The sequence below is a fragment of the Calonectris borealis genome, chromosome 25, assembly GCF_964195595.1.
Source record: "Calonectris borealis chromosome 25, bCalBor7.hap1.2, whole genome shotgun sequence".
NCBI classification, from domain to species: Eukaryota; Metazoa; Chordata; class Aves; order Procellariiformes; family Procellariidae; genus Calonectris; species Calonectris borealis.
In genome coordinates this window covers 3029515-3054687 of record NC_134336.1, presented here as the reverse complement: position 1 = coordinate 3054687, position 25173 = coordinate 3029515, and the positions used below count along the sequence as shown (strand labels likewise).

Genomic DNA, 25173 nt, shown 5'->3' with positions numbered 1-25173 from the left:
TGCCTGCCCCAGAGCTCGACGCCGCCGGGAAGGGCAGCCGCCACGCGTGGCAAGGCCGTGGCCGTAAGCCAGGAAGCACAGGAGGCAGCAAGCTTCGGTCATCATTTTTACCAGCCAGGTACAGAGCTCTGAGCAGCTACTCGGCGGCAGAGGGTCGGTTGCTTTTGGTTTGGTTTGGTTGTTTTGTTTTGTTTGTTGGTGGTTTTTTTTTTTTTTTAACAATCAAAGAAATCAAAACGTGACCCGAGTTTACAGAAACAGAAATCGAGGCTCTACCCCAGAGCCCAGGGCCTGAAGACCAGCCCGCGGGGCAGCCGGGCTCCCCCTCCACCCTGCGGCCAGTGGGCAGGCATCGGTACTGGCCAAGAGCCCCCTCTTGCCTTTCCATCAAGGGCCAAGGCCCTGGTCCCTCCCAACCCCCGCCTCCGCCCCGTCCTGCTGCTCCTGCCTGCGTCCCCCGGGCACGGCCGTGGCCGAAGCCTTCCCGTTCCATCCAAAGTGCTTCGATTCCTCGCGGGCCCGGCTGCCCGGGAGCAGAGCGGCTCCAGCGTCTTCGGCCCCCGCACTCCTCTCCACGTGGCTGCTCTGCTCCACACGCGCAAACCAGGTGGCAGTCCGGCAGGGAGGAGGTGCTGGCTCTGGGCACGGGCCTCGAGTCCAGTAAATAAAAAAAAAGCAAAATAAAGCTGTAGTATTTAGGAAAGTGAAACCAACACCATTTTTGCATAAATATCATCAAGGCCATGGAGGCTAAGGCTGTTTGCTTCGTGTATTAAGTTAGTTGCCAGTTCCACACTCGTCCGTTGACCTGCCCAGGTCCCTGAGAGATTTGGATTCCTGTCCGTGGGGGCACCAGTCCTGCGGCTTCGTCCTTCAGGCCGTCTCTCCCCGTCCGTCTGCAAGGCAGGAGGGAACAGCCCATCAGCCACCCCGAGCCCCAGCTTCCCACAGCCCTGCCCCAAGTCTGGCCCTGTGGCGGGGCTCTCCCGGCCGTCCCGGTGCCACCCCAGCCCCAACACGGCCCGCGTACTGCACTGGGTGCCTATAGCTCAGGAGCCTATAGCTCAGGAGCCTATAGCTCAGGAGCCCGAGCACCTACAGCGGCATCATCCCACGGTGGAGCTGAACCAGGCGCACGTACCTTGTTTAGGGAGGCTCTGAGCCGGCGGCTCCGTGGCGCTCCTGCCCTCTGTCCCCGAGGCCGCCGTCCCTGCCGGCTCGCTCTTAGTCCTGCTCTCGTCCGCCGGCACTGCCTTGGCCTTCCCGTCCGGCACGGGGGAGCCCAGCGCCTCTGCCTCCGGCGCCTTTGGGCTCAGGGGCGAAGGAGCCGGCCCCGGGCCAAGCGATGGCTTCTTGGCTACCGGAGGGGGGATCTTGCTGGGTTTTCGGTGGGCTTGCACCTTGCTGGGGCCCTGCTGGGCAACAGCCGGGGCTGCCGAGCGCTGTCCCGAGAAATTCATCAGCTCGGCCACCAAGTTCCTCTTCAGGTCGGCCTGCGCCTCGGGGGACGAGGCCGTCTCGATCACCAGCTTCCTGGAGCTCTTGGCGAAGATGAAGCTGGCGGTGGAGGCCGGTGACTTGTGCCTGGGGGAGAGCTGGCCGTCCCCGGGGGGCCCCTCGGGGCCAGGCAGAGCCGCTCTGCTGCTCGGCGGCTTCTCCGCAGCCTCACCAGAGGACAAGGCGGCAGCCTTGAGATGCGTGGCATGGTGGAGCTGGTTTGAAGGCACCGCGTCTTTGGCAGGAGGGGGCTGCCGCGTGGACAGGGACCGGCGGACGGGCTTCTGGGGTGCTGGCCGCTCCTCGGCCCCGGCCCCGGCGGGTGGCTCCACGCTCACGGAGCGCAGCCGCACCATCTGCAGCAGCGAGGGTGTTACGATGGGCAGGCTGGTGTCCTCCTTGGGCAAGGGGCCGCTCTTGCTCCGCAACGCCGGCTCCTTCTTGGCGTCTGCCCGGGGGCCGTTGGCCGCCTTCTTAAGGCTGATTTGGGGCGGCAGAGCCGGAGCCGAGGGCGGGGGGAGAGGCGGTGGCGGGGGCACGGCGGCCTCGGGAGGGGGCTCGGCGGGGGAAGGCGGCTGCGGTGCCCCGGCCGGCGGGCCTTGCTGCTGGCTGCGCGAGGAGACGGCGGCTGAGAATGAGGAAGACGCAGCCCCCGGGCTCGGTGCTGCTTTCTGCCCAGCTGCCGGAGCTGGCGCAGCATCGGGCAGGCTGGAGAAATAGGCTTCATCCGGAGGGGGAAAGTCCGCCATGGACAGGTCGTGCTCCTCGGGAGCTGGCGGGGGCGGCGGGGGCCAGGCGGTGTCGGCGGGGGCTTCGCTGGCGGCCTGGGGGCTCTCCTCCGCCTTCTTCACCGGCGGGGGAGGCGGGTGGTAGGCAGGCGGCGGCGATGGCGGTGGAGACTTGCCACTGGGCTTGCCCGAGGGCTCCTGGCAGGCAGTGCTGGGCACCCGTGGGTCTGGTGAGGGGAGGAGTGGGCCAGTGGGGGCCGTGGGCTGCTGGGACTTGGTGGGTGGCGGGGAGAAGGGAGCGGGCACCTTGGGGTGCGGCGGGATGACGAACCGGTCCGAGCGGCAGGGCAGCATCTCGGGGGGGGCTGGGTCCGAGGCCGAGGAGGAGATGGAGGTGAGGGAGGAGGACACGGAGAGCGCAGGCGACTGCAGGGAGCAGACCCGGTCTGGTTTCTGGGGCTGAGCCCTGCCCGGGGACACGGATGGGGGTCCCAGCCCCTTGGTGGGCAGCGTGGGAGTCCCGCTCTGGCTGGAGTAGCCGCTGGAGGGGGACATGGTGCGGTCAGACCCATCCGGGCAGCTCCACTTGGGCTGAGCCTGGGGCTCCCTCAGCACCACCGTCACCCCGGGGCTGCCCCGCGAGGCCTCGGGGGAGCTGGCACCGGCCAGGCTCTCGGAGCGGAGGCTGCTGGTCTCGCTCAGCGACGACGGGGAGAAGACCTCATCCTCGGCCGTGGGGCTGAAGGGCTCGGGGCGCGGGGACCAGGGCGCGCTGCTCTCCCGCTGGGACCGCCAGTCGGGCTTGGGGGGCAGCCCCAGCACCTTGGGCTCCCCCTCGGCCTTCTGGTGCAGCGAGTAGGTCCTGCGAGGTGGGGCTGGGGGCTTCTTCATCTTCCTGAGGGAGACGCTGCGGGCGGAGGAGCGCTCGCTGGCCAGGCTGCCCGTGTCCGAGCCCTCCGCCTGGCTGCTCGTGCTGTAGGCGGGGGACGCCCGGCCGCTGCTGCCTCCCATGGCCAGGAGCCCGGGGGCCGCAGGCGCAGGGCCAGCGGCGGGCTTGGAGCAGGAGCTGGCGAAGCTGGCGGAGCTGTAGACGCTGACGTGGTCGGTGTCGGAGCGAGCCGCCGCATCCACCTCGCCGTGCGGCCCTGCCTCGGGCTGCCGGCGGTCAGAGCCACCCTGGGAGGAGATGGTGGAGCTGTTGGAGACGATGGTCTCTGTGGACTGCGAGTGGCTCCAGTTGTCGCTGGAGGAGGAGGGCTCGCGGCTGCGGGCGCTGTGCTCCGAGAAGCGGGCAAGGGAGCGCACCGAGGCCGGGCTGGATGACACCAGGCTGCAGCGGCTCAGCGTCCGCACGCTGCTCCGCGTCAGAGCCACCACGTCCACCATGGGCGGCAGGATGGCATTGGGGATGATCTTGGACATGTAGGTGCCCTGGGGCGAGATGGACATGACGGGGCTCAGCAGCTCCGGGGGGCTGGCGTTGGTGGTCATGCCCGGCACGGCCAGCGACTTTGGCCTCGCCATGGGCGACAGCTTGGCCGCCGTCTTCCTCCCCACCAACGTGTCGTCGTAGTAAACCCGGTCGATGTGCTTCTGCAGGGCTACATCTGCTTCCTCCAAGGCTCCCAGGCAGACGCGGGCACCCCCGGGGACAGCCAGCGGCTGCAGCTTCCCGTCGATGGTGGGGATGCGGATGGCGTCGCCGGAGACCTGCCCGCCGTTCAGCAAGGGCTGCGGTGCCCGGCTGCCCCCGCGCCCCGCCTGCCCTCGCCCAGCAGCCTCGGGGTGTTCCTTGGCTTCCCGGCTGTTCCTGAGACCTGGGAGCAGGGAGAGAAGAACCCGGCATGATCCCAAGGCAGATGCACCGAACCAAAGCAAACAGAGCCTGGACAACGAGACCAGACCCTAAAAATCCCCCCCCTTGCCCCCGATGCTTACCCAGCTCCTTCTGGACATGCTGGGGGATGCCCAGCACCGTCGTCCTCCTCTCCTTCCTCTTCTTGCCAGCCCTCTCGGAGGATTTGGGAAAGGAGTCGTGCGGTCGGAAGGTGGAACCTGCCGGAGGCGTGAGCGGGTCCAGCTGGCGCGAGGGGTGCCCTGGCCAGGGCGTCCCCAGCGTCCCCAGCACCCCCCCACTGCCAGAGATGCTCCAGGACAAGCCGGGCTCGGGCGCTCGGCACAGCCCGGAGAGGCACCAGCAGCTGCCAAACAGCCGCGCAGCCTGAGCAGGGAGGAGACGGTGTCTGTCTGTCCGTCTATCCCCCTCGCCCAGCCCCAACGCTCTGACTCAGCCAGAGTTGCTCTCTTCTCTCCAAGGGCCCCCAAATCCCCGCACTGGCTTTTGGCCACACCAACGAAGAGCCTGGCTTTGCTGCCATGCGCCCCGGGCCCCCCTCGCACCCCCTCGGCTCGCGTCCCCCCGCCTCGCAGGCCCCCAGCTGGGTACCTTTCCGCTGGATCATCTCGGAGCGGATGGAGAGGGCGTCCTCGGAGGTGCTGTCCGTGGCACAGGAGGCCGCCCGGCTCCGGAAGGACACGCTGTCATCCTCCGAGGATGCGCAGGACTGCGTGGGCAGAGAGCGGGCTCAGGCGGACCCCGGGCTGCGGGGATGGAGCTGCCCCGGCCCCCGCCAGGCCCCTTCGCCGCCGCAAACTGACTCCGCAGCCCAGCGTTGCTGAGACAAAAGCTTCTCCGAGGGCCAAAGGCTGAGTCAGCCACGCCGGCATCCAGAGTCCTCCCACCAGGAGCGGGGCCGGGAGCAGCCCCAGGGACCCCGCGTGGCCTCGCAGCCCCCCGGAGAGCAGGCGAGCTGGGGTCCGGCCCGCCAGAGGAGCACCCGACAAACCGCCAGCCTTGCCGCCGTGCCAAGCCAAAAATGGCCCCATGGCTGCGCCCAGCCCTGCTTGTGCCCCAAAACCCGGGGCTGGAGGGCTGCCATGGCTGGGAGAGGGGCGTGGGGCTGAGGCAGGGGGGGACAGGGACAGGCAGGCAGCGATGCGGCCGCACCGGGGACCCGCAGCACGCGCATGCGCCCCTGGGCACGGCCGGCGACGGGCACAGCTTTCAGTGCCCCCCCTCCCATCCCTCCAAAGCATCTCTCGGCACAGGCGGAGGTCGGGATGAGACACATCGGCGTGAACCACCACCCAGCCCCTCCACCACGCCGTCCCGAGCTGGCCCTGCTCCCCCCCCGTGGCTCTGCCCGCCCGGGGGCTCCCGGCCCCCCGCTGCCAAGGGGTTAAGGGGGCCGGGAGCCAGCGGGAGGCAGCGGCTTGAGCAAACACGGGCGGGTGAGGTGCTGGCAGCGGGGTCAGAGCCCGGGGAAGTGGCAAACGCCAGCTCAGCCAAGAGAGTGGGAGTTTCTCCTCGTCAGCAGCCAGGGAGGGGCCCAGCCACGGGGCTGGATATGGCCGACGGTCCCCGTTGCGCCGCCCCGTCACCCCACCTCACTGGGGCTGCCAGGGGACACCAGTGGGGTGGGAGAGGGGGGACGGAGGGACGCAGGCACGGTGGGGGTCCCTGAGCAAAGCCCCACAAGGCAGGGCAGGACGTGCCGAGGCTGAGGACGGGGACAGGGACAGCGGCTCATCGTGGGGCAAAGGGGACAACCCCGAGGGACGCACGGCCCCTTCCCACCCCACAACCCCACCGGCCATGCTCCTGTAGCCTCGGCTGGTTCCCTCTCTGCCCCCAGCCCCCGCACAACACCCAGGGGGGACAGAGGGGCCACCCTGTGTCCCCTCACCCCCAGGGCACCCCGAGAGCGCTGCGGGGCAGAGCCGGCTCCTGGGCAGGGCTCACCTGGAGGCTGCTGGTGTCTCCGTGGTCCCAGGCACTTTTGGTCTGCTTCTGCTTCTCTGCGGAGGGAAGGCAGGGGGTAAATTCCTCCGGGGGAGCCGCCAGCTAGCAAAACGGCTGCCGAGTCCCGCACACCCCAGCCTCCGCTGCCAGCCCCAGCGCCGGACTCCGGTCAGCCCCATCGCGCCGCCCACGCAGCCCGGCCAGCCAGGAGCTGGGGCCGGCCCTCCGCCGTGTCCCCGGGCCACCCTGGGGCTTGGGGACACCTACCCTGGTGCTGCAGGGACTTCAGTCCCTGCTGGGCCTGGTTGTGCAGCTCCTCCAGGTGCGGGGGCCGCGTGCTGGGGAAGAAGACGTTGTCGGGGCATTCCTCGCCCGCCGTGTACTGCACGCTCAGCCGCTTCTCGGCCTCGCCCTTGGCAGCGCCTGCGGAGACAGAGGGGTCAGCTTGGCTGGGGGGACACAGCCGCGTTCCCACCGATGCACCCCCACCCACAGGATGCAGCCCCAGCGAGCCGGGAGGAGCACCGGGTGATGACAGCCGGCCCGGGATGACGTTATCCCACTCATCTCCAAACCGGGTGCTGGAAATGCCGTGTGAGAAATCGTCTCCCGCGGCTCTGCCCGCCCGGTCGATATGCCGGAGTCGGGCTGTCTCCACTGCGAAGCCGCAGGGTTTTCTCCCCGCTGGCTGGAGCAGAGCTGGGGCACGGCACCGCCCTCCTCCCCAGTGCCTTCGTTAGGAGCAAACGAGGCAGCAATTTGTGTGGGGCTGCGGGCAGCTGAGCGGATAAGGGGCAGCAGCATGGGGGGATTAAACGAGGATAGAAAGACGATGACTTTCCCTTTGGAGGGTTGCATCATCCCCAGGCCCTGCAAACACCCCAAGAGCAGGGATTCACCCCGTGCCCAGGCAGGCTGGGAACTGCACAGACGAGGGAAACTGAGGCACAGCCTGGTGCAGAGACCCCAGAGGACCCAAATCCCCCCTCCAAGCCCCCTGGGTGCTAGAGACCCCATATGCCATGCCAGGGCCGGCACGGGGCCCTCCACGCCCCGTCTCACAGCCCCCTCCCCGCAAACCATCGCCAGCACCCTGGGGTGCCCACGACCGGCTCCGGGCACTTGCTGGGAGCTGCGCCTGGCATCGCCCGGCCAGGGCACCGCGGCACCGCAGGCACAGCCCTGCCTGCTCCTGCCTGCACGCCGCTGCCTGCCGCGAAGCCTCAAACTCTTCCTGCCTGGAAAAAAACAACTTCAGGCTGAGGAAGGGAAGGGCGAGCACAGGAAACCGGGGGGGCTGGCGGCAGCACCCCGGGGACATGGGCACCTGCTGCTCAGCATCGCCGGCGCCACGCACCCATCCCCTGTCCCCCGTGTCCCCCGTCCCCTCCCGGCCAGCCCGGCCAGGCAGCGAGGCAGCCGCGCTCCGGCTGCGGCGCACAAAGGAGCAGGCCCCGAACAATGGAGCCGGCCCGCCCTGCCACGCCATGCCGCCTCGCCGGCCTCTGCCTCCGCCAGCACCCGCAGCACAGCCAGCGGGCAGCGGGGGCACGGCCGGGCCGGGAGAGCGGGTGGCAGCACAGGGGACCCATGTGCTGGTTCAAGGTCCCTGCAGGGGACACGAGACACCCACAGCACCCCCCCCCCATATTCCCCTGCCCCTAAGCCCCTTCCTCCCCCAATTTCGGCAGCCTCTCGCCCGAAACCCCCTCCAGCACACTCGGAGCCGCCTTCCGGCGAGAGGAGCGCAGTGATTTATTCCATTAACTTCCCGGCGGACGAGGCCGGGGCTGGGGTGACCTTCCCTGCCCTCCCCCGGAGATGGCAGCCCCCCCTGCCCACTGCGGGTGGACGAGCGCCCGGTGCTGGGAGGGGTCCTGGCGGGCAGGGGTTGTGTAAGGACAAGGTGCTGCTCCCTCCCTCCCGCTCACTCACCCTTCTTCTTGAAGAAAGCCAGGAGCGAGGAGAGGTTCCTGCCCATGAAAACCACCATGGTGGCCGGGGAGAGGGTCTGGTCCCTGCGGGAGTGGGGGGTCCGCTGCCCCCCACGGAGGCTCTGCCTATTGTGCCGGGACGGCTCTCGCCCAGCCGTGTGCCAGCAAGGCGGATGCCGGCGGCCCCCAGCTCCCTCTCTCTGTCCTCATCCGCGCGGCGGGAGGATGCTCGGCCGGGCGAAGAGGCTCCGGCGCAGCTGCCTGCGCGCGGGGAGAAGCCTGACCCCGGGGACGGCTGCGCGGTGGCAGGAGGGGACAGCCCCAGCTGCTCCCACCACCCTCCTCGGTCACGGGAGGAGGAGAGCGGGGGCCCCTCCTCTGGCCTCCCCGCTCGCCCCCGGCCCTCCTGCCTCCTCCCACGCACGGCACAGCCGGCAGGGATCCGTCCTGCCGGGCTTAGGGCTGGGGTTTCCCCAATTCCCCCCTCTTCCATCCCCAGGATCCCCCCCAGGACCCTCCTCGCCTGCTCCCCACTGGGCAAAGCACCCCCACAAACCAGTTGCTCACTTCCACAACAGTGCAGCCAACTGGGAGGAGCTGGGAGGCTTTTCCTCCGGCCCTTGGGATGTGGCACAGCGCAGCGACGGTGCTGGTGTTCCCCCTCCTTGTCCATCCCCGGTGCCCCCCGGGACCTGGCACCCCCCGCAGCCCCCCAGCCCTGCCAGGCAGAGCCCTGCTCCCGGCATGGCTCAGCCCGCAGCAGGAGGGCACGAGCCATCGCAGGGCAAAGGGCGTTTGTTCTCAGGGACGGGGCGTCCAGCACGGCTACGTCACCGTCACAAGAGCTGGCGGCACTGGGGGAGAATGAGGTCTCAGACCAGTCTAACCAGTAGCTCCAGCTGCTGACACGGGGGCACGTGAAGGCAGGGGCAGAAATGCCGGGCGGTCAGGCACCGGCACGGATCCGTGGCACTGACGGCCACTTGTCCGCACCGCACGAGGTGCTGCGTGCTCCCGGGGCGGTGGGTGCCGGAGAGCCCCGCGCCCCCCGGCAGGCAGCAGGCAGGCTGCCTGCAGCAGCGGTGCCCCGCGCAGAAGGGGAATTTGCTAATTCCCAGCCGCCTGTCCATCAGCCCCGGGAGCCCAACGCCTCAGGGAGCTCCATCCCTCCCATCTCCAGGCGTTTTGCCCCAAAGGGTGAAGAGCTCCCAGTATCTACCCAGCGGGCAGGGCCGACCTCACGCTACGCGGGAGCCGAGATGTCAAACCCTCCTTCCCCGGCCCTGCCAGCTCCCCGCGGGCTGCGCCCAGGGCTTGCTGCCCCGGGACAGAGGTTTGGCTGCAGATGGAGCAGCGTTACCCAAAGCAGAGGGCGAGGGTCCCGCCAGACCCCAGGCATTGAACGTGCAGCCCGAGGGACAGATTGACCTTGCAAAGGGCACCTCTGCATCCCCGGCCAGGCAGCTCCAGGCTTAGGGAGGATTTCTTCCCCTGCATCTCCTACACGCCCATAACAGCAAATATAAGCAGCGCCCTGCAGCCCCTGCTCTGCATAACCCAGCACCCTGCCTCCAGCACGGGCAGGATCGGCCCCGCTGCCCACGCGCTCACCCAGAAGGTGCCGGCGGCTGCAGGCAGACGCTCCCCAGCTCTTTGCACAGCACAAGTGGAAAAGGGACATAATCAAAGGGCTGAGGATGCACAAAGCAGGCAGCCACGTGCTGCACTGAACGCTGCCCTCTCCCCTCCGAGCAGCCCGTCACGAGCCCCAGCGAGGGCCACGGCCGACGGCGGGCAAACGCAGCCGAGAGCGACGCCAGGTCCGGCCCTGCGGGATGGCACATCCAGCTCTGCCCGCATGGATGGGGCTGCACCCGGGACCCCCCGGCACAGCACCGGCAGCTCTGCGAGCCCCCGCGGGTAAAGGGGGACAGTCCCCCCTGTGCTGCCAGTCCAGGGCCCAGGCACGGCTGAGCTCCAGCCCCGCGGGTCTGCCGGTGGCAGCATACATGGACGCTGCTGCCCGGGGCTGTGAGGACATTCCCAGGTGCCAGCGGACAGCCCGTCCCTGCTCCTCCTCTCCGTACGTGGCCCGTGAGGACCCAAAGGGCCTCGAGACTGTCCCTTGCTGACGGAGACACGTGTCCCTCTCCTGAGCGTGACACCCCTGCCGGGGCAGGAGGAGCTGCAATCACCCAAAGGATAACCCGGGCAGGACGCCGCGGCCACCGCCCAGCCGGGGCAGGAGGGCTGCCCGGCCGCGGGGGAGCCTTGTGCCGAGGGCTGACGCTGGGGAGCGTGGTGGTGTGCGAAGAGCAGTCTCAGCTTCTCCTCCCACTCCCTGTGACCTTCGCTACCGTGTCCTCCTCGCCCGGATGGCCTCGCCCCGGCTCTGTCAACACACGGCAAAAGGGACTGGAAAAGGGGGAAAGCCAGGAGGGAGAGAGGCCTGATCCTGCGGCAGAGGCTGGATCTTGGTGGGCCAAGGAAGCTGCCGCAGCTGCAGCCGGTGCCGGTAGCAACATGCCCCGTCGGAGCTGGCGTCCCATCCCTCGTGCATTCCTTGCGACGCGCCCTGGATCGCCCCGTCCCCTCCAGGCTCGGCGGCATTGATCTGACACACGTGCCTCGTCTGCACATGGCAGCGGGATCCTCCCGGAGAAGGAGCCGGAGGCCTCGTGAGGCCAGGCACTCTCTCAAGGATGGTCTCCCTATCTCGGAGCTGGTACCTGCCGCCACCCGTGCCGGGGATGGTCTGGAGGGAGCAAAGCATCCCCACAGCAAGGCAAAGTGATAGGAAGGGGCAGGGAACGCCGGGCACCCTGCCTTCAGCTCTGCCTGCTCTGCTCTGTGCCGGCAGAGAGGGGCCGGAGGGCACCGGCGTGGGAATGGGAATGGCTGCACAAGGGAGAGACCGGAGCTGAGACCCCGAAGGAGCACGGCCGGGGCCGTACGGCGCTGGTCTGGCGATGCTGCAAGCAGGATACGGTGCCGGCCCAGCTCCCTCCCGGAGCTGGCTTAGCCACGATGATGCTCTTCACGCAGGGAGAGCCGGAGGAGGAAATCCTGGCTCCTGTCCCCCTCCTCGCCAGGCCTGTGCCTCCTGCAAGCAGCAGGTTTGGCCTGACTCCGCTGCAAACATCCATCTCTGCCTGCACGGCACTGCCCCGACTTGCCTTCTCCCTGCGCAGCGACGGGTCCTGCGGCAGGAGGCAGGGAACAGGCAGCGCAGCTCCCTGCCCGCCCCTTCCACCGCCACTGACTCACCGGAGAAAAATGGGGAGGAGGGGGGAGCTGGCAGGCGGGAGGGAAAGGGGCTGCGAGGTCCCCAGGGGAGGAAGGGGAGGAGAACCTGCCCGCGTGTGTCCTCCCGCTCAGTGGGATGGAGACCTCGCCTCCCTTCTCCCAGCAGCCAGGACGGTGCAGAAGGCAGCGAGAAGGCAGTGAGAAGACCCCCTGTCCCATGGGGTCGATGCTCTCCCACCACTTTGGGGTTCCTTCCCACCACGCTGCTCCCAGGCCTTGGCCAGCACCATCCAGGCATGCACCCAGGTTTGGGGACCGCTCTGCTCCCCGTGCTGGAGAGGGGGCAGAGCAGCAGTTGCCTGTGGATGCGGTAAGTGTGGGGTAACACCACGAACCCCAGCCCCGAGAGCCCCAGGGAGCAGCCAGCACGTAGACTCTGCCATGGCTGCGAGAGCCCCTGCGCTCTGCTCCCGCATCCAGCCCCTCTGCTCCCGCATCCAGCCCCTCTGCTCCCACATCCAGCCCCTCTGCTCCCGCATCCAGCCCCTCTGCTCCAGCATCCAGCCCCTCTGCTCCAGCATCCAGCCCCTCTGCTCCCACATCCAGCCCCTCTGCTCCCGCATCCAGCCCCTCTGCTCCAGCGTCCAGCCCCTCTGCTCCCACATCCAGCCCCTCTGCTCCAGCATCCAGCCCCTCTGCTCCAGCATCCAGCCCCTCTGCTCCCGCATCCAGCCCCTCTGCTCCCACATCCAGCCCCTCTGCTCCCGCATCCAGCCCCTCTGCTCCAGCGTCCAGCCCCTCTGCTCCCACATCCAGCCCCTCTGCTCCAGCATCCAGCCCCTCTGCTCCAGCATCCAGCCCCTCTGCTCCAGCGTCCAGCCCCTCTGCTCCCACATCCAGCCCCTCTGCTCCAGCGTCCAGCCCCTCTGCTCCCACATCCAGCCCCTCTGCTCCCACATCCAGCCCCTCTGCTCCCACATCCAGCCCCTCTGCTCCAGCATCCAGCCCCTCTGCTCCCACATCCAGCCCCTCTGCTCCCGCATCCAGCCCCTCTGCTCCCACATCCAGCCCCTCTGCTCCAGCGTCCAGCCCCTCTGCTCCCACATCCAGCCCCTCTGCTCCCACATCCAGCCCCTCTGCTCCCTCCGAATCGGCCTCTCCCACTGCAGCACGGCCAGCTGCTTCCCCAGGCTGCGGCCCTGCCGGCATCTTCCCGTCGGGGAGCAACGCTGCCTTTTTACGAGCCCGAGCCCGTCCACCTTTCCCCTGGGCCCATCACCTCTGCTTGGGCAGCTCCATGGCCCCGGGTGGGACCTGGCACCCGCCCGTGCCACCCTGCCCTGCCTCTGCTCCCTTATCCTCGGCTGGCGAGGGACGCCGGGGAGCCGGCAGCCACAGCCCCACTGGAGGCAACCAGCCTGGCCGCCCTCGCTCCCCGAGCCCGTGGTGTCTCTGCACCGTGCCCTGGGACACGCTGCGGGACTGTGCTCTCTCCAGGCAGGATCAGAGCACAATAATATTTACCATGGCTCCAGGCAGCCCCCCACTGCCAGCCCAGGGGCTGCAGCCTGCCCTCGGCCTCACTTGGGGGCTGCTGCTTCAGCCAGGAAAACATCTCCGCAAAGCAAATAAACACGACCCGATCTGCACTGCTGGCTCGACTCTCAAACACGATCCCACGCAGAGGCAGAAATAAAATTAATTTCAAATGGGAGAACAAACTTGGATAGTTTTTCTTCCTCTAAATCACAGCACACAAAACTGCCCTGCATCGCCCCAGTGAGCCAACGGGCCACGGCAAAGGAGCCAGCGCGGGGTGAAACCTCCCTTGGAGCAGAGCCATCCCCCGGCCAGCCCGGCCGCGGCTGCTGTCATGGCAGGAGCACACCTCCTTGTGCAACGGAGCCGACTTGGCCCTGACCTTGGCTGCTGCCCCACACATGCCCCGCAGGCAGCCCGTGTGTTATCGTGGACCCCGGGCGAAGGTCTGGCAGCAGCCCCCCGGCAGGGGTCCCGGCACCGCGGAGGGAGGCAGGACCACCCCGATGCCCGATTGCACCCCGCTCCCATCCCTGGCCCCCTGTTCCAACCCAGCGAGCCTCCGTCCCACCGCATCCCCACCCCGCGCTCGTCCCATCCCCAGAGAAGCCACCGAACAGGTTTGAAGGTAAATAACAGCTTTCCCCGGCCAGGAGCCGGATCCGGGCGGGAACGGCCCAGGTGGGGAGCGCGGGGCGGGAGAGGGCGGCAGGCAGAGCCTCGAGAGTGACACGGGGCCGCAGAGGCAACGCCAGCGGCACGCACGGTCGGGGACGAGCCACCGGCACCTCCTCCCTCCCCGGAGCTACGCCAAAGTCCACAGCTTTATTACAGCCCTGCTTCACCTTCCCCCGGTGTCCTTCCCTCCACCTCCCATGCACGCTGCTGCCGCGGCGCCTGCGCGGTTCCCTGCCGCGGTGCTCGGAGCTGGCTGCGTCCCCGCGGCGCGTGCCGTCATGCCCGGCGTGTTTGCAGGGTACCGAGGGTGCTCTGTAAATGGCAGGCGTGCCTGTCACAGCAGGTACTTGGCTCCCCGCAGGAGCAAATCTAGGAGACGGATTAGGGACAAGACCTTGCAGGTTTTTCCGTGCACGGATCCACCGTCCTGCAGGCAGCACCCAACCCCGCTCCTGCCCGCGGATCTCTCGCTCGGCAGCGCTGGCAGGAGGTGACGAGGAAGGACCGAGGAGCTGCCGATCCTCCACCGGGGATTGGGACGGACGCGGCGATGCGGGATCAGGGGAGGAGATGGGAGAGGAGCTGTCAGATGGGGCTGGGGCTGCCACCGAAATGGGGCAGGGGGATAACGAGCAGCAGAACGGCAGGTCCCATCCCTGCCTCTTGGTGACGGGGCGCCTGCCAAGCAGGCACGGCCCAGCATGTCGGAGCCGAGCGCTGGAGGCAGCTGCCTGCCCGGGACACCCACAGATCACCTCCTCCCCTGCTCCAGGAGCAGGAGGGGGCACCGGGAAGGGCTCAGCCCTCCCAGCCGGCAGCAGGACGCCGGCAGGCGAGTCCGGCAGGCCAGCGTGCCGGGCTGGCGGTGCCCGCAGCAAACGCCTGTGTAAATCTCAACGCGTCCCCGGCCGGGGTGGGCCCCTGCCCTTATCTGCTCCCCCGGCTGTTTGCGGAGCCGGCTCAGCGTGGGTCTGGCACGAAGAGCGGCTGCAAAGGAGAAAGACGCCCAGAGCCGCTCAGCCCACCCCGGAGCTGCACGGCAAGAGCTGGGGCTGCCGAGGGGCTCCACCACCAGCCCCCAGTTAGGGCAGGCACTGGTGCCCGCTGCCGGGGAGCCTCACAGCCACGGGTCACCCCCCTGCCCCAAACCTGCTTCCCCCAGGGGCATTTGCCCCTGTAACCTACCCCAGCGCCCGCGATGGGGACTTGGGTGCCAGGGCACCCAGGGAGCCCCGCACTGGCTGCAGCCGCATCCCCGCTGATTCCGCGGGGCGCAGCCTGGCCGGCCGCCACGTTCCTCCACCCTGACTCAGCAGGGCCCGGCGGGGCCATCCCGATAAGGAGGCGATAAGAGGCTTCGGTCTCCCTGGTGCTCAAGGACCTTCCCCAGCAGCGCCCGCCGGAGACGAGCCCGGGGAGGAGAGGCCGGGGATGCGCCCCAGAGCAAGCCGGGCCCCGCTCCGGCACGGGGACGGGGACGCGCGGGTTTGGCGCCGGTGAAGCAGAGCGGGGAGGCCCAGAGAGCAAGGCGGCAGGGAGCAGGTTGCAGGCAGCTGCCTGCAGCAGGCAGAGCGATCCCGGCAGCCCTCAGCCATGCTCCCGAGGCCAACCCTGGCCTTGGGGACCGCTGCTGTGGCCCTTCAGGGACAAAAGGCAGTGGGTGCCCATGCCACCCCGTGCATGGCAGAAGCACAAAGGCAGCTGGTGGTGCCTGCCCAGGCCTGATCTGCCGGCACTGGGCATGGCGGGGCCAAACCGGTGCTCCCAAGCAGCCGGGGATGGAGAGATGGGAACTGGGGGATACTGATCCAGTTGCCCACGATATGCAATTAACCTCTGACCCAAAATCCAGAAGCATCCAGGGTCTCCCAGGATCTGGGTGAGGGGCAGGGGCGAGACGAGAGCGGCCGCAGGGGCCCGTCCGGCGGGTGCCGGTGCACCCTGCCCCCAGCCGGTGATCCCGGCTGCGCCCTCCGAAATGCTGAAGCGACACAATGCAAATTCTTTTGCTTTGTGGCCGCCGCGCCGTTGCCATGGAGCCGCCGCAGAGAACAAACACAACTTGCCCCATGTTTTCTCAGCACCTTCCACCCCATGGCCTTCGGCCCCAGCGCCGGCCCTCGCCTCGCAGGATCTGCCCCGGCTGTATTGCACGGTCCCACATTGCACCCATTTCCGACACGGAGCAGGGCTTCTCCCGGCCAGCCCCAGCGAAGGGCAGCAGCGGTGGCACGCAGCCCCCGGCAGCCCCACGGTCCTGGTTCAGGGACCAGCAAGAGGCACCATGCCTGGTGGGGGGATGGAGAGGGGACGGTGGTCGGGACGGGGGTCTGGACGGGGACAGCACAAGGAAAGGGCGAGGACTGCGCCAGGGATGCTCACACGAGCCCCCAGACCCCCTCTTCTGGGCAGGCGGCTCGCCCCATCGCCTGCACCGCTGCGGTTCGGGGCATAGGCAAAGGGACGGCGTCCGGCAGAGCCACACGCAGCAGAGAAGAGCAGGAGCCCGGCTACAACACAGCCTGGCTGGTGGCACCCAGCCCTTCCCGCGTGGAGACCACCACGAGAGGATGACTTCGGCGGAGGGGAGACCGCAGCCAGCCGGCGAGGAGAGACGGACAGCGGAGAGCCTGCGGCGAAGGAGATGCCGTCCCTGCATGGCCATGGGTGATTGGTATAACCGTTCCTGCCTCAGTTTCCCCAGGCACCAAGTCGATGCTGCCGGCTGAGGCATTTCGGCACCCTTTCCCTGTGTGCCTGCGGGGTCTCCCCATCCCGGCCCCCGCCTCTCCGGGGCAGTTTTGCTTGGCGTGGTCGCTCCCCAAGCCTACGAGGGGTTGATCCAGCCCCTGTTTACCCTGCGGACAGCTCGGCTCACTGCACCCGGGCAGCTGCTGACTGTAAAGACCGAGGGAAATGGGGCAGCCAAGGGCAGGAGGGCCGGCGGGGCCGGGGATCCCACAGGGCTGGCAGGAGAAAACTGCCCGGTTCCCACCACCCCGGACCCACTAACCCTGCTTCTACCGACCCCGGACCCCTGCCCACGCACCGGTCAAGTCCCCTCCTCGAATCACGCTGGGCTGGGGAGGTGGGGACGGTTTAACAACACCAGCGGGGAAATCGGCAGCCCCGGGATGAGGACGATGTCACTGCGAGAGACCTTCCCCGCTCCCACCACCCTGCTCCGATGGACGGACCGCGGAGGGAGCTCACCGGGACCGGGCACCCCCCGGGGCTGATGGCTCAATACGTGGGTCCAGGCTGGCGTGGGACCCTTCCCCCCCACCCCTTCCCCGCAGAAAAGAGCTCCCCCTGCCCCCTCCTGGGCTTTTCAGCTGCATCCATGGAGCCGGAGCATAAAGAAGGGAGCAACCAGTGCACAGACAGACAGACAGACACGTGCAGAGCGAGGTGGGCGAGCTGCGCAGGACGGATGCAGGGGGGAGCAGCCCAGTGCTCTCTGCAAATGCTCCCAGATCCGTCGCTCCCCGGGGCGCAGCAAGGGAAACTGAGGCACGCGACGGGAGCGGAGGCCGAGGAGGAAGGCGACGCCGGCAGCCCTGGGTCCCTGCTCTAACTGCTGGGACACCGCTTAGAAAAACAAATCGGTAACTAATTCAGCGGATGATCTCCGTCCTGATAGCGCAGGCGAGCTGACGGCCGGTCCCCGGCATGTCGGCGCAGCCCCTGCATGCAGCCGGAGGTTCTTCCCCAGCTCCGGCACCTGGGGTCAGAGGGCCTGATCCTGCCCTCTCCAGCACGGGGAGGGCAGGGAGAGCGAAGCCACCACCTGCGGTGGCTCAGGTCCTGCCCAGCCCCACGCCGGGGGCAGAGCAGAGGCAGCAAACTTTCCCGACGCGACTCCCCCCAAAAGGCACTGAGCCGGGACCCCCCGCAGCCGCTCCCCGGGCAGCCCCATCGCTCCTACCTGCCCCCGGCTTCCCGCTGCGGCCGAAGGGCCAGGAGGAGCCGGCCTTGACGCCCGCCGGGCTCCTCTTGCGGTGCACGTTGCCCATGAGGCCGCTCTCGCCCTCCACCGCGGCCGGGTGGAGGAGGCCGGGGCGCTACATGGCAGAGCCGAGCGGGCTCCGGCGTGGCCCCGGCGGCCGCGGGAGACGATGGCTCTCAGCCGCCGGCTCCCATCCCTCCGGCTCCGGCGGAGCTCAGCTCTCGCAGGCGGCTGTGCCGGAGCCAATGGTACAGGCAGAGAGGAGGGGCCTGCCGGGATCGCCCGTCGGATCCCACGGCACCCTCCCAGCCCCATCCCTCCGGCAGGGACGCGTGGGTGCCGCAGCCAGGCCGAGCGAGCAAAGGGAGACCCCTTGTCCCCAAATGTCCCCAAACATCAGGACAAGCTGGGCACGGCGCTCGCCTCCGGCCCCGCTCCCACCTCCCCTGGAGTTTGCCACGCTCTGCTGAGCTCCGGCCGCCACCATTTCTGCCTGTCCCTGAGCACAGCTCCGACAAACAAGGCTACGACACCCCCCGCCGCCGTGTCTTGGGGGTCCCAGCCCCATGGGGACACCCCAGCCAAGCCTGGCACGGCACGCCAAGGCTAGAACAGGACATCCAAGGCTGGAGCACAGCGCCCGAGGACACGGGCTGGGTCCGGCTGTTGCCCAACCTCAGGGCGAGCACCCACACGCCCGTAGGTGGATGTTAACCCCCCCCGCCACCCTCTCCACGGTCACTCCTGTCTCTGGGGCAAGCCACAGCCGGGTGAGCCACGAGCGCACCTGCGTTGTCGGCTCACACCTCCTTCCCATGCCCTCCCCGGGTGCACCCCGCCTTCTCCCCGCTCCAGACCCTGCTCCAGCTGCGTGGGGTTTTGCGAGCCGCGAGCCGGCTGGGGCTGGCAGGGGAAGAGCAGCTCGGTGCACGGGCAGCGCGGCTCCGACAGCTGCCCACGCTGCACGGACAAGCCCCGCCACTGCCCGTTCTGAAACGGGTACGCCAGCCTGCCCTGGCCTAAATCAGCGAAATCAGCTTTCCCTCCTGATTTTTAATTAGAACATTAAATGCTGCAAGGGCAGGGAGGGGTCAGCCGGCCAGGCGGTGGGCAATTCCTGCTGGCAGTGTTTATGTTCCTTAGGTGATTCATCAAAGACTGGGATAAATAGGAAGGAGGGCTTTGTGGGAAAGGCACAAAACTGGGGAGGTGATGCAAAAAAAAAAAAACAAACAAACAAACAAAAAAAAAAACCCACCTAAAAATCAAGCAGCAGCTTTGTCCTGACCTCCCAAGGTGATCGGCAATAAATTATTCTTTGGACTTCAGTTTCCTTCTCCACAATGGAAATATTGATGGTTCAGTTTCTCACCAGCTTGGTTGGCTGCCCGAAAGGCAGGCTCGGCAGGGCAGAGACCGTCCTGTGCCACGGACGGTGCCTGGCACCAGGGCGGCTGCATCAGCCTCCCCGTGCGTTCGCTGCCCCGTCTGCTGCGGGAGCTGTTAAGGGAATGGGGGATCCGGTGGGAAACTATTCCTTGTTTCCCATTACTGGCTGTTCAAGGCACAGCCTTTCCGTCTCGGGGCAACTGGGATTAAACAAGGTCATGGTCACAAGTGCAACAGATCAGAGGTCTCTGCCCAGCGACTGGGGGAGATGATCTTTCCCCCGGGCCGGCCAGGGGCATCTCCAGCCCGGGACAGGGCTTCCTCCCGCTGCCAGCACCTCCCGGGCCTCCCTGGGCTGTACATCCCCTCGCAGCGGCTCCAAAACAGGGTGCACGGACCCCCCGGGCCGCTCAGTCCCCCTCCCCGGTGACACACACAACAGCTTTCCCAGTGAAGCTCTTTTATTTCTCTCCCTGCAAGAAAAGGAGAGGCTGGAGCCTGCAACACTGCCCTAGATACAGCGAGACACTTCCCCCTCCGCTCCAAAACAGACGCCCTCCCTGCCAGCACCTGCCTGGCGAACGCGGCCACCGCCGGCACCGAAACTTCACCGCCCCCAGCCGCACCAAGCCACAGCCTCCGAGGTGCCGAGGGGGCTCCGAGAGGGAGCCGAGCCCCAAGAACCCAGCAAAGCCCACGTGTGCCATAAATATCAAGCGGCTGATGGGGTAACTCGCAGCCACGTGGCAGCCCAGCCCCAGCTCCTCCTGGGTCCCACGTTTCAGTCCCTGCCGTGGCACGGGCAGCTCCAGCATCCCCGCAGAGCCCACTTTAACCCCCATCGCTGCTTCGGGACACAAACCCCTCTGAAACCCGGGAACGGGCTGCACTGCCAGCCGGCTGCTCTCATCCTTCATCCCAGACCTGGGTTTAAATCGCTGCACCCAGAAATCTGCTTGGAAAGGCATGCAATTCCCAGCACAGCCGCCATGCTACAAAACCCAGTTGTGGAGCGGCTGGTGAGAATGGGGAACTGGGGGCAAGAGATGCTGACTCCAGGCAGAGTCTCCTCTCCAGGCCAGAAACCCCCGGGTTTGTTCATTGAGAGGTCTCTGATAATAGCAAGGAGCCGGGAGCCGGGGGGAAGCTGCTCATGAGATACGGATCTTGCCATCACGGCGCGACTGCTTCAAGCACATCTGATCGTCCCAAAGTCACGCGCTCCCTCGGTCAGACCGGCCAGCCCGCGCGCGGGGCGGCGGGGACCCCTCTGTGCTGGCTCGGGGGAAGGCTCCATCCCTCCTGGTGTTTTATCTGTCCCTCCTGGTGTTTTCCAAACCTGATCCCGTCACCGAGCAAACATGGAGAGGGAGCGGAGCTGCCTGAATGAGAAAGGAATTCAGCCCTTGTTCCCTCCATGGGGAAGTAAAGCTCAGCGAGGCAAAGGTAACACAAAACCCCCACTTGAGATCCTCAATCATTAACAGCAATACATAACCAGAAAGGTTTCAAATGATTTCCTGCTCAAGCCGGAGTCCAGGCCGGCTCTGCCGATGACAGCTCCAGCTCCAGCCCGCAGAAGCAGAGGGAGCTCAGCTCCCCGCTCCGGGGAAGGGATTTTTCACCCGTGCACGGTGGGAGCCATGGGGACCAGCCCAGGGCTCCGGCTCCCGCTTGGCAGGGAAATGCTTTTTCACCTCATCGCTGCCCAGCTCTTCACCCTCCGATGGCTTATGTTCCCATCGCTGCTGGAGTCAAAGTCAATGATGATATTGTCTTATGAAACAAGACCTTCCTTCTGAAGAGAAATATGACTCCGGTGAAATAGTTTTATCGGATCTTATGGAACGTTATTTGCAAGAGTGATTCTTCCAGTTGTCTCCAGGTGGAATAGCTGTGGTTGCAGACACACCTCTCTTTGTTCACACAGCCGCTCACCGTTGCCAGTTCAGGCCAGCCAGGGGATTCCTGCTGCTCACATTTTCTGAAGTGTCACTCTTTGCCTTTTGCAGATTAACAAATTCATTCCCACACACGCAGGGAAACAATCCCGGGGAGGGGGAGGCGCGGGGGCAGCGGGCAGCAGTGCCTACACCTCTCCTCCCTCCTTCGAGTTGAGAAGCTCAGGACTAAAACACAAAGCCTGTGTTTACACCGAACCACGTGCCACGCAGCAGAGGAGGACCGAGGAAATCAAGTGTCCGGGGAGATTTCACATCTCGGTTATTATCAGAGCAGGGACAGCCCAGCCCCAAAGTGCCTCGAGGACTCACGTGCACCTCCACCGCCCCACGGCGTCGAGCCCGGTGCCGCCGGCACGGTCCCCACCGCAGCCCAGCCCCTGCCACTCGCTGCTCACCGCGCTGCCGCCGGCTCCCCACGCACACGGCGGAGCCACCCCGCACGTTTTCAACAAGCACTTGCTAACATTATGAAGCAGCTGTTTTTTAAGCGTTATTTTTAAAATCATGGTGACCCCCCCAGTCAAGAAATCTGTTGCTGCCGGATTAAGCTGGCACCAAGAGGAAAAAAAAGCCAACCCTAATTTAATATTTCTGGAACATCAATTCCTTTACTTCATCGGGGAATTAAGAAGAATATTGCAAAACCTGGATAAAGCAGTAGCCAAAAACCGGACTAAAACCACTCACAGGCAGCAGGGAGAAGGAAAAGCTTTCAGCTTTCTTGCTCCCAGCTTCCACCAGGAAAACGCAGCCACACGGAGCAAACCGGAGCCAGCCGAGCACCCCAATTCCTTGCCCCGCGTTAGAGCCTCGGTACAGCCCAGCCGCTCTCCCCGCCTCAGTTCCCATCCCAAGGGTTAATCACTCCTCGGCCTCCAAAGGTTATTGTGAAAATAAACATGTTAGGAATGGCGAGGTGCTCGGATACCAGGGGGACGGGGCCACGGCGGTGCCCAAAGCAGACGGGCTGTGTACAGGTACAACAGCCTGGGGCTGGCGGCACCCTGGCAGCCACCGCACACCCCGGGACGGGGCGTGACAGCTCGCAGCAGGAATTATCTCACGGCAAAGAGTTGCACAGGCATAAAAAGGGGACGCTGCAGCCAGCGGGACCTGTTCGCCCAAACAGGGCAGAGCATCCAGTTGGGAAACGGGAGAGGACTCGGCTTCCAGCTGGGATGGAGCTGTGCCCCCGCTCGGCATAAAGCCGCTGGTGTTCCCCCCCCGAGAGGTGGCCTGAAACTCGCCCATGAGCAGGATTACTGCGTCCTTCCTCTACACAGCTCAGCTGTTTGAGCGGCCAGAGATGGGATCTCTGATTAGACTGACCCACGGGTTTGATCCAAAGTGGAAATGCTTTCATCCTCCTGCTCCCATGATTTCAGTGCTGAGCAATTCCGACCTCGCTGACACCCAGGTCGTGAACAGGCAGATGCCCAGGCTGAGGAACTAGTCCTGACCCGCGCCTCCCCAGGACGGCTTTCCTCCCTCCCTCCCCTCCGAGCCATCCCAAGACCCTGCGCAGCCAGGATGCTCCGGGGACGGACGTGCCGTGTCCCCCTCCATGACCAAAGCCACCTGCGGGAACGGCAGGATGACGGACCGGGTCATGGGTCCGATCCAAACCACCCCCAGCACCGCGCAGACACAGGGGGAAAGCCGAGGGCACCCAGAGCCTACAAGGACCCGGGGAAGTTCTCCCCTCTCCCCCTCCCACAGCTCCCAGCTGATGTTTGGAAAAATTCCCAAGGCTGGGGCAGAGCCCGGCCGGCTCCTGCTGCGTGAGGGCTCGTGGTGCCGGCAGCGAGGCCGATGCAGCCTCTGGGCAGGTCGGAGCTGCACGTGGCTGTGGCCGACGCTGCCGGCTCCAGCGCGCAAACTCCGCAGCTGCCCTCGGAAAGCGGCCGGCACTCGGCGCTGCCGGAGCCATCACTCCTTCCACTTCCACAGCTCAGCCCAAACTGCCGCCCGAGGTACCCTGACCCCCGTCATACAGGGAGGCGTTATCCCCCATCTCGCGGGGAAGGGTGCCGGTAACCCCGGCGCGTGCTGGCGGTGTCCTAAGGACGCTCGCGGCCGCAGCCGGGCCGGAGGCGGTTAAGCAGGGTGGGGCTCCCGGCACGCTCTGCACGCTGGAAGTGCTCGGGGAGGGTGATTCAATCATGCACGCAAGCTGCGACCATTGCACATCCGCGCTGCTTCCCCCCCGCACGCCACCGAGCAAGCGGCGACGCGGTGGAACGTGGCAGCTCCCGGCCCCGCGCACGCCAAGGGGGATGCCACGAGCTGCCAGCACGGCCGCAGGCACAGCCCGGCGGGGAAGGGTCCTGCAGCCCCGGGGCCGGCCATGGCACCGCGCAGCCCCTCCATCGCCAGCGCGGCGCGCGGGCAGACCGGCGCTCCGGGCAGCGGGGATATCTAACTGAATGGCGCGGCGGGAGCGCGGTGACGGAGCCCCGGCTGACACGAGCACCAGGCTGCTTCGGCGGGGTGTGCTCGCAGCGGACAGCGTGGCAAGCGGGCTGGAGGTCCCCGAGCTGCGACCCCGATGGGCAGTGACTTTGCATTTTGAGGATTAGCTGGGGAATGTTACAACTTTAGAGGGGGAAAAAAAAAAAAAGGGACGGCAGAGCTGCTGGGGGCGTTTCTGCGCTGCAAAGAGGAACATCACATGCTCCGGCACATCTCATTTTTTCTGCTCAGGTTTCAGCGGCGGGCCGCGGCAGCGGCGTCCACACGCGGCAGGCCAGGAGGGAGGCACCGGCAGCATCCGATGGACCTGCTAAGCGGAGAGCTTGGCCTCTTCCCAAGACCCTTTCGCCTTCCCACGGCCACTCCTCTCTTATCACAGATCTCTGTGCTCTTCTCCAAGCGGTAAACATGCCTGCATGCAGTCCTGGATGCCTGGAAATTCACTCCCCAGGGCAAATCGAGGAAGAAAGTCCCAGGCGACGGCATCCGGCTGCATTTGGGTGCCACAGAAGCGGCCTCTCCCTTGGCAAGAGTGCGGTGACATCCCCGCCGGAGGTGCCCTGCAGGGAGGGCAGTGGTGTGACGCAGACGATGTCGCCGATAGCACGGGGCAGGAGAGGCTGAGCACTTCTCTGCTGCATGGGGCGATACCTCCAGCGACTGCTGCCTCGCCAGGACACCTACTACTGCAACATAACCGTGCCGAGGAGACGAGCATGACCAGACATGCCACCACCCATCGCTCTGCTGAAGGTCCCGGCCCACGGGAGGCTGGGCTGAGCCCACGGATCCCCGTAACATGGCCCCGGGGCAGCAAAGAGAGGGCACCCACAGCACCTTCCGCTGCAGGATCGTCCTGGTCAAGGTGGCAAGGACGTGGCTGGGTTACGGAGGCAGCACCCCGCAAACCAGCCGGGGCCAGGGCCATATCTAGGACAGGAAGGGCCACACCTGGAGCACGCAAACACCCTGCCCAGGAGGAGGAGGAGGAGGAGGAGGAGGCAGTGGCTGGCGTCCCTCCAGGTTTCCCTCAGCCCCAGTGACCTTCTGACTCAGCGGAGAGAGAACCTACCCAGTGAACCGGCACCAGCCCTCGGGGCAGGGGCAAGACTGCACTGGGGACTGCCGGATCCAGCCTGCTGCCGTGGCTGCCGCAGCCACAGCCACCATGGCCACCGCAGCCCCCATGGCCACCACCACCATGGCCACCACCTCCTTCAGCCACCTCTGCTGACACCACGGCCAGCGCCTCCACCCCTCCTGGCCACCACCATGGCCAGCGCCTCTGCCCCTCCCTGGCCACCACTGTGACCCCTCCTTAGCCACCTCCACGGTCACCACCTCCGCCCCTCCTTGGCCACCTCCACAGCCACCACCCCAACCTCCTTGGCTTCCACCGTGACCCCTTGTTGGCCACCTCCACAGCCACCACCTCGCCTCTTTTTCAGCCACCACTGTGACCCCTCTTTGGCCACTCCACAGCCACCGCCTCAACTCCTCTATGGCCACCACTGTGACCCCTCTTTGGCCCCTCCACAGCCACCACCTCAACTCCTCTATGGCCACCACTGTGACCCCTCTTTGGCCACCTCCACAGCCACCATCCCAACCCTCTTTGGCTTCCACCGTGACCCCTCCTTGCCCACCTCCCTGGCCACCACTGTGACCCCTCCTTGCCCACCTCCACGGCCACCACCCCGACCCCTCCTTGCCCACCTCCACAGCCCCGCCGCCCCCCTCCCCAGCCGCCCCCCCCGCGGCCCCCTCGCCCCTCACCTCGTCCCTCCGTCCCGGCCGGGGGGCTGCCGCCCTTGCGCCGCCGCCGCCGGCCGCGGAGCCAGCTGAGGGCCCGGCGCAGCGAGCCCGCCCGGGCCTTCTTCCGCCGGGGGGGGGCCTCCGCCGAGCCGCCGCCGCCTCCGCCGCCCCGCTCCGGCTCCCGCTCGCCGCCCGCCGCAGGTGCAGCCTCGGCGGACAT

The 25173-nt window shown here is 66.8% G+C and overlaps 1 protein-coding gene across 1 annotated transcript; it reads right to left on the bottom strand.

Annotated features, from left to right (window-relative positions):
* Positions 1–181: 181 nt before the first annotated feature.
* NHSL3 (NHS like 3) lies at positions 182–25173 on the bottom strand. Its single transcript, XM_075173289.1, has 7 exons — positions 24975–25173; positions 6295–6450; positions 6028–6083; positions 4672–4789; positions 4164–4280; positions 1142–4042; positions 182–896 (listed from the first exon to the last, which is right to left on the bottom strand). The coding sequence occupies exons 1-7, from the start codon at positions 25171–25173 to the stop codon at positions 874–876; spliced, it is 3570 nt and encodes a 1189-aa protein (XP_075029390.1). The 3' UTR covers positions 182–873.

Bases quoted from the DNA above. Each gene is read 5' to 3' on its own strand.
- NHSL3 (XM_075173289.1), bottom strand. From the start codon at position 25,173: ATGTCCGCCGAGGCTGCACCTGCGGCGGGCGGCGAGCGGGAGCCGGAG. The intron at 4,281-4,671 runs GTACCCAGCTGG...CGCCTCCGGCAG, and splicing joins CGAGATGATCCAGCGGAAAG to GTTCCACCTTCCGACCGCAC. The intron at 897-1,141 runs GTACGTGCGCCT...CCTGCCTTGCAG, and splicing joins TCAGAGCCTCCCTAAACAAG to ACGGACGGGGAGAGACGGCC.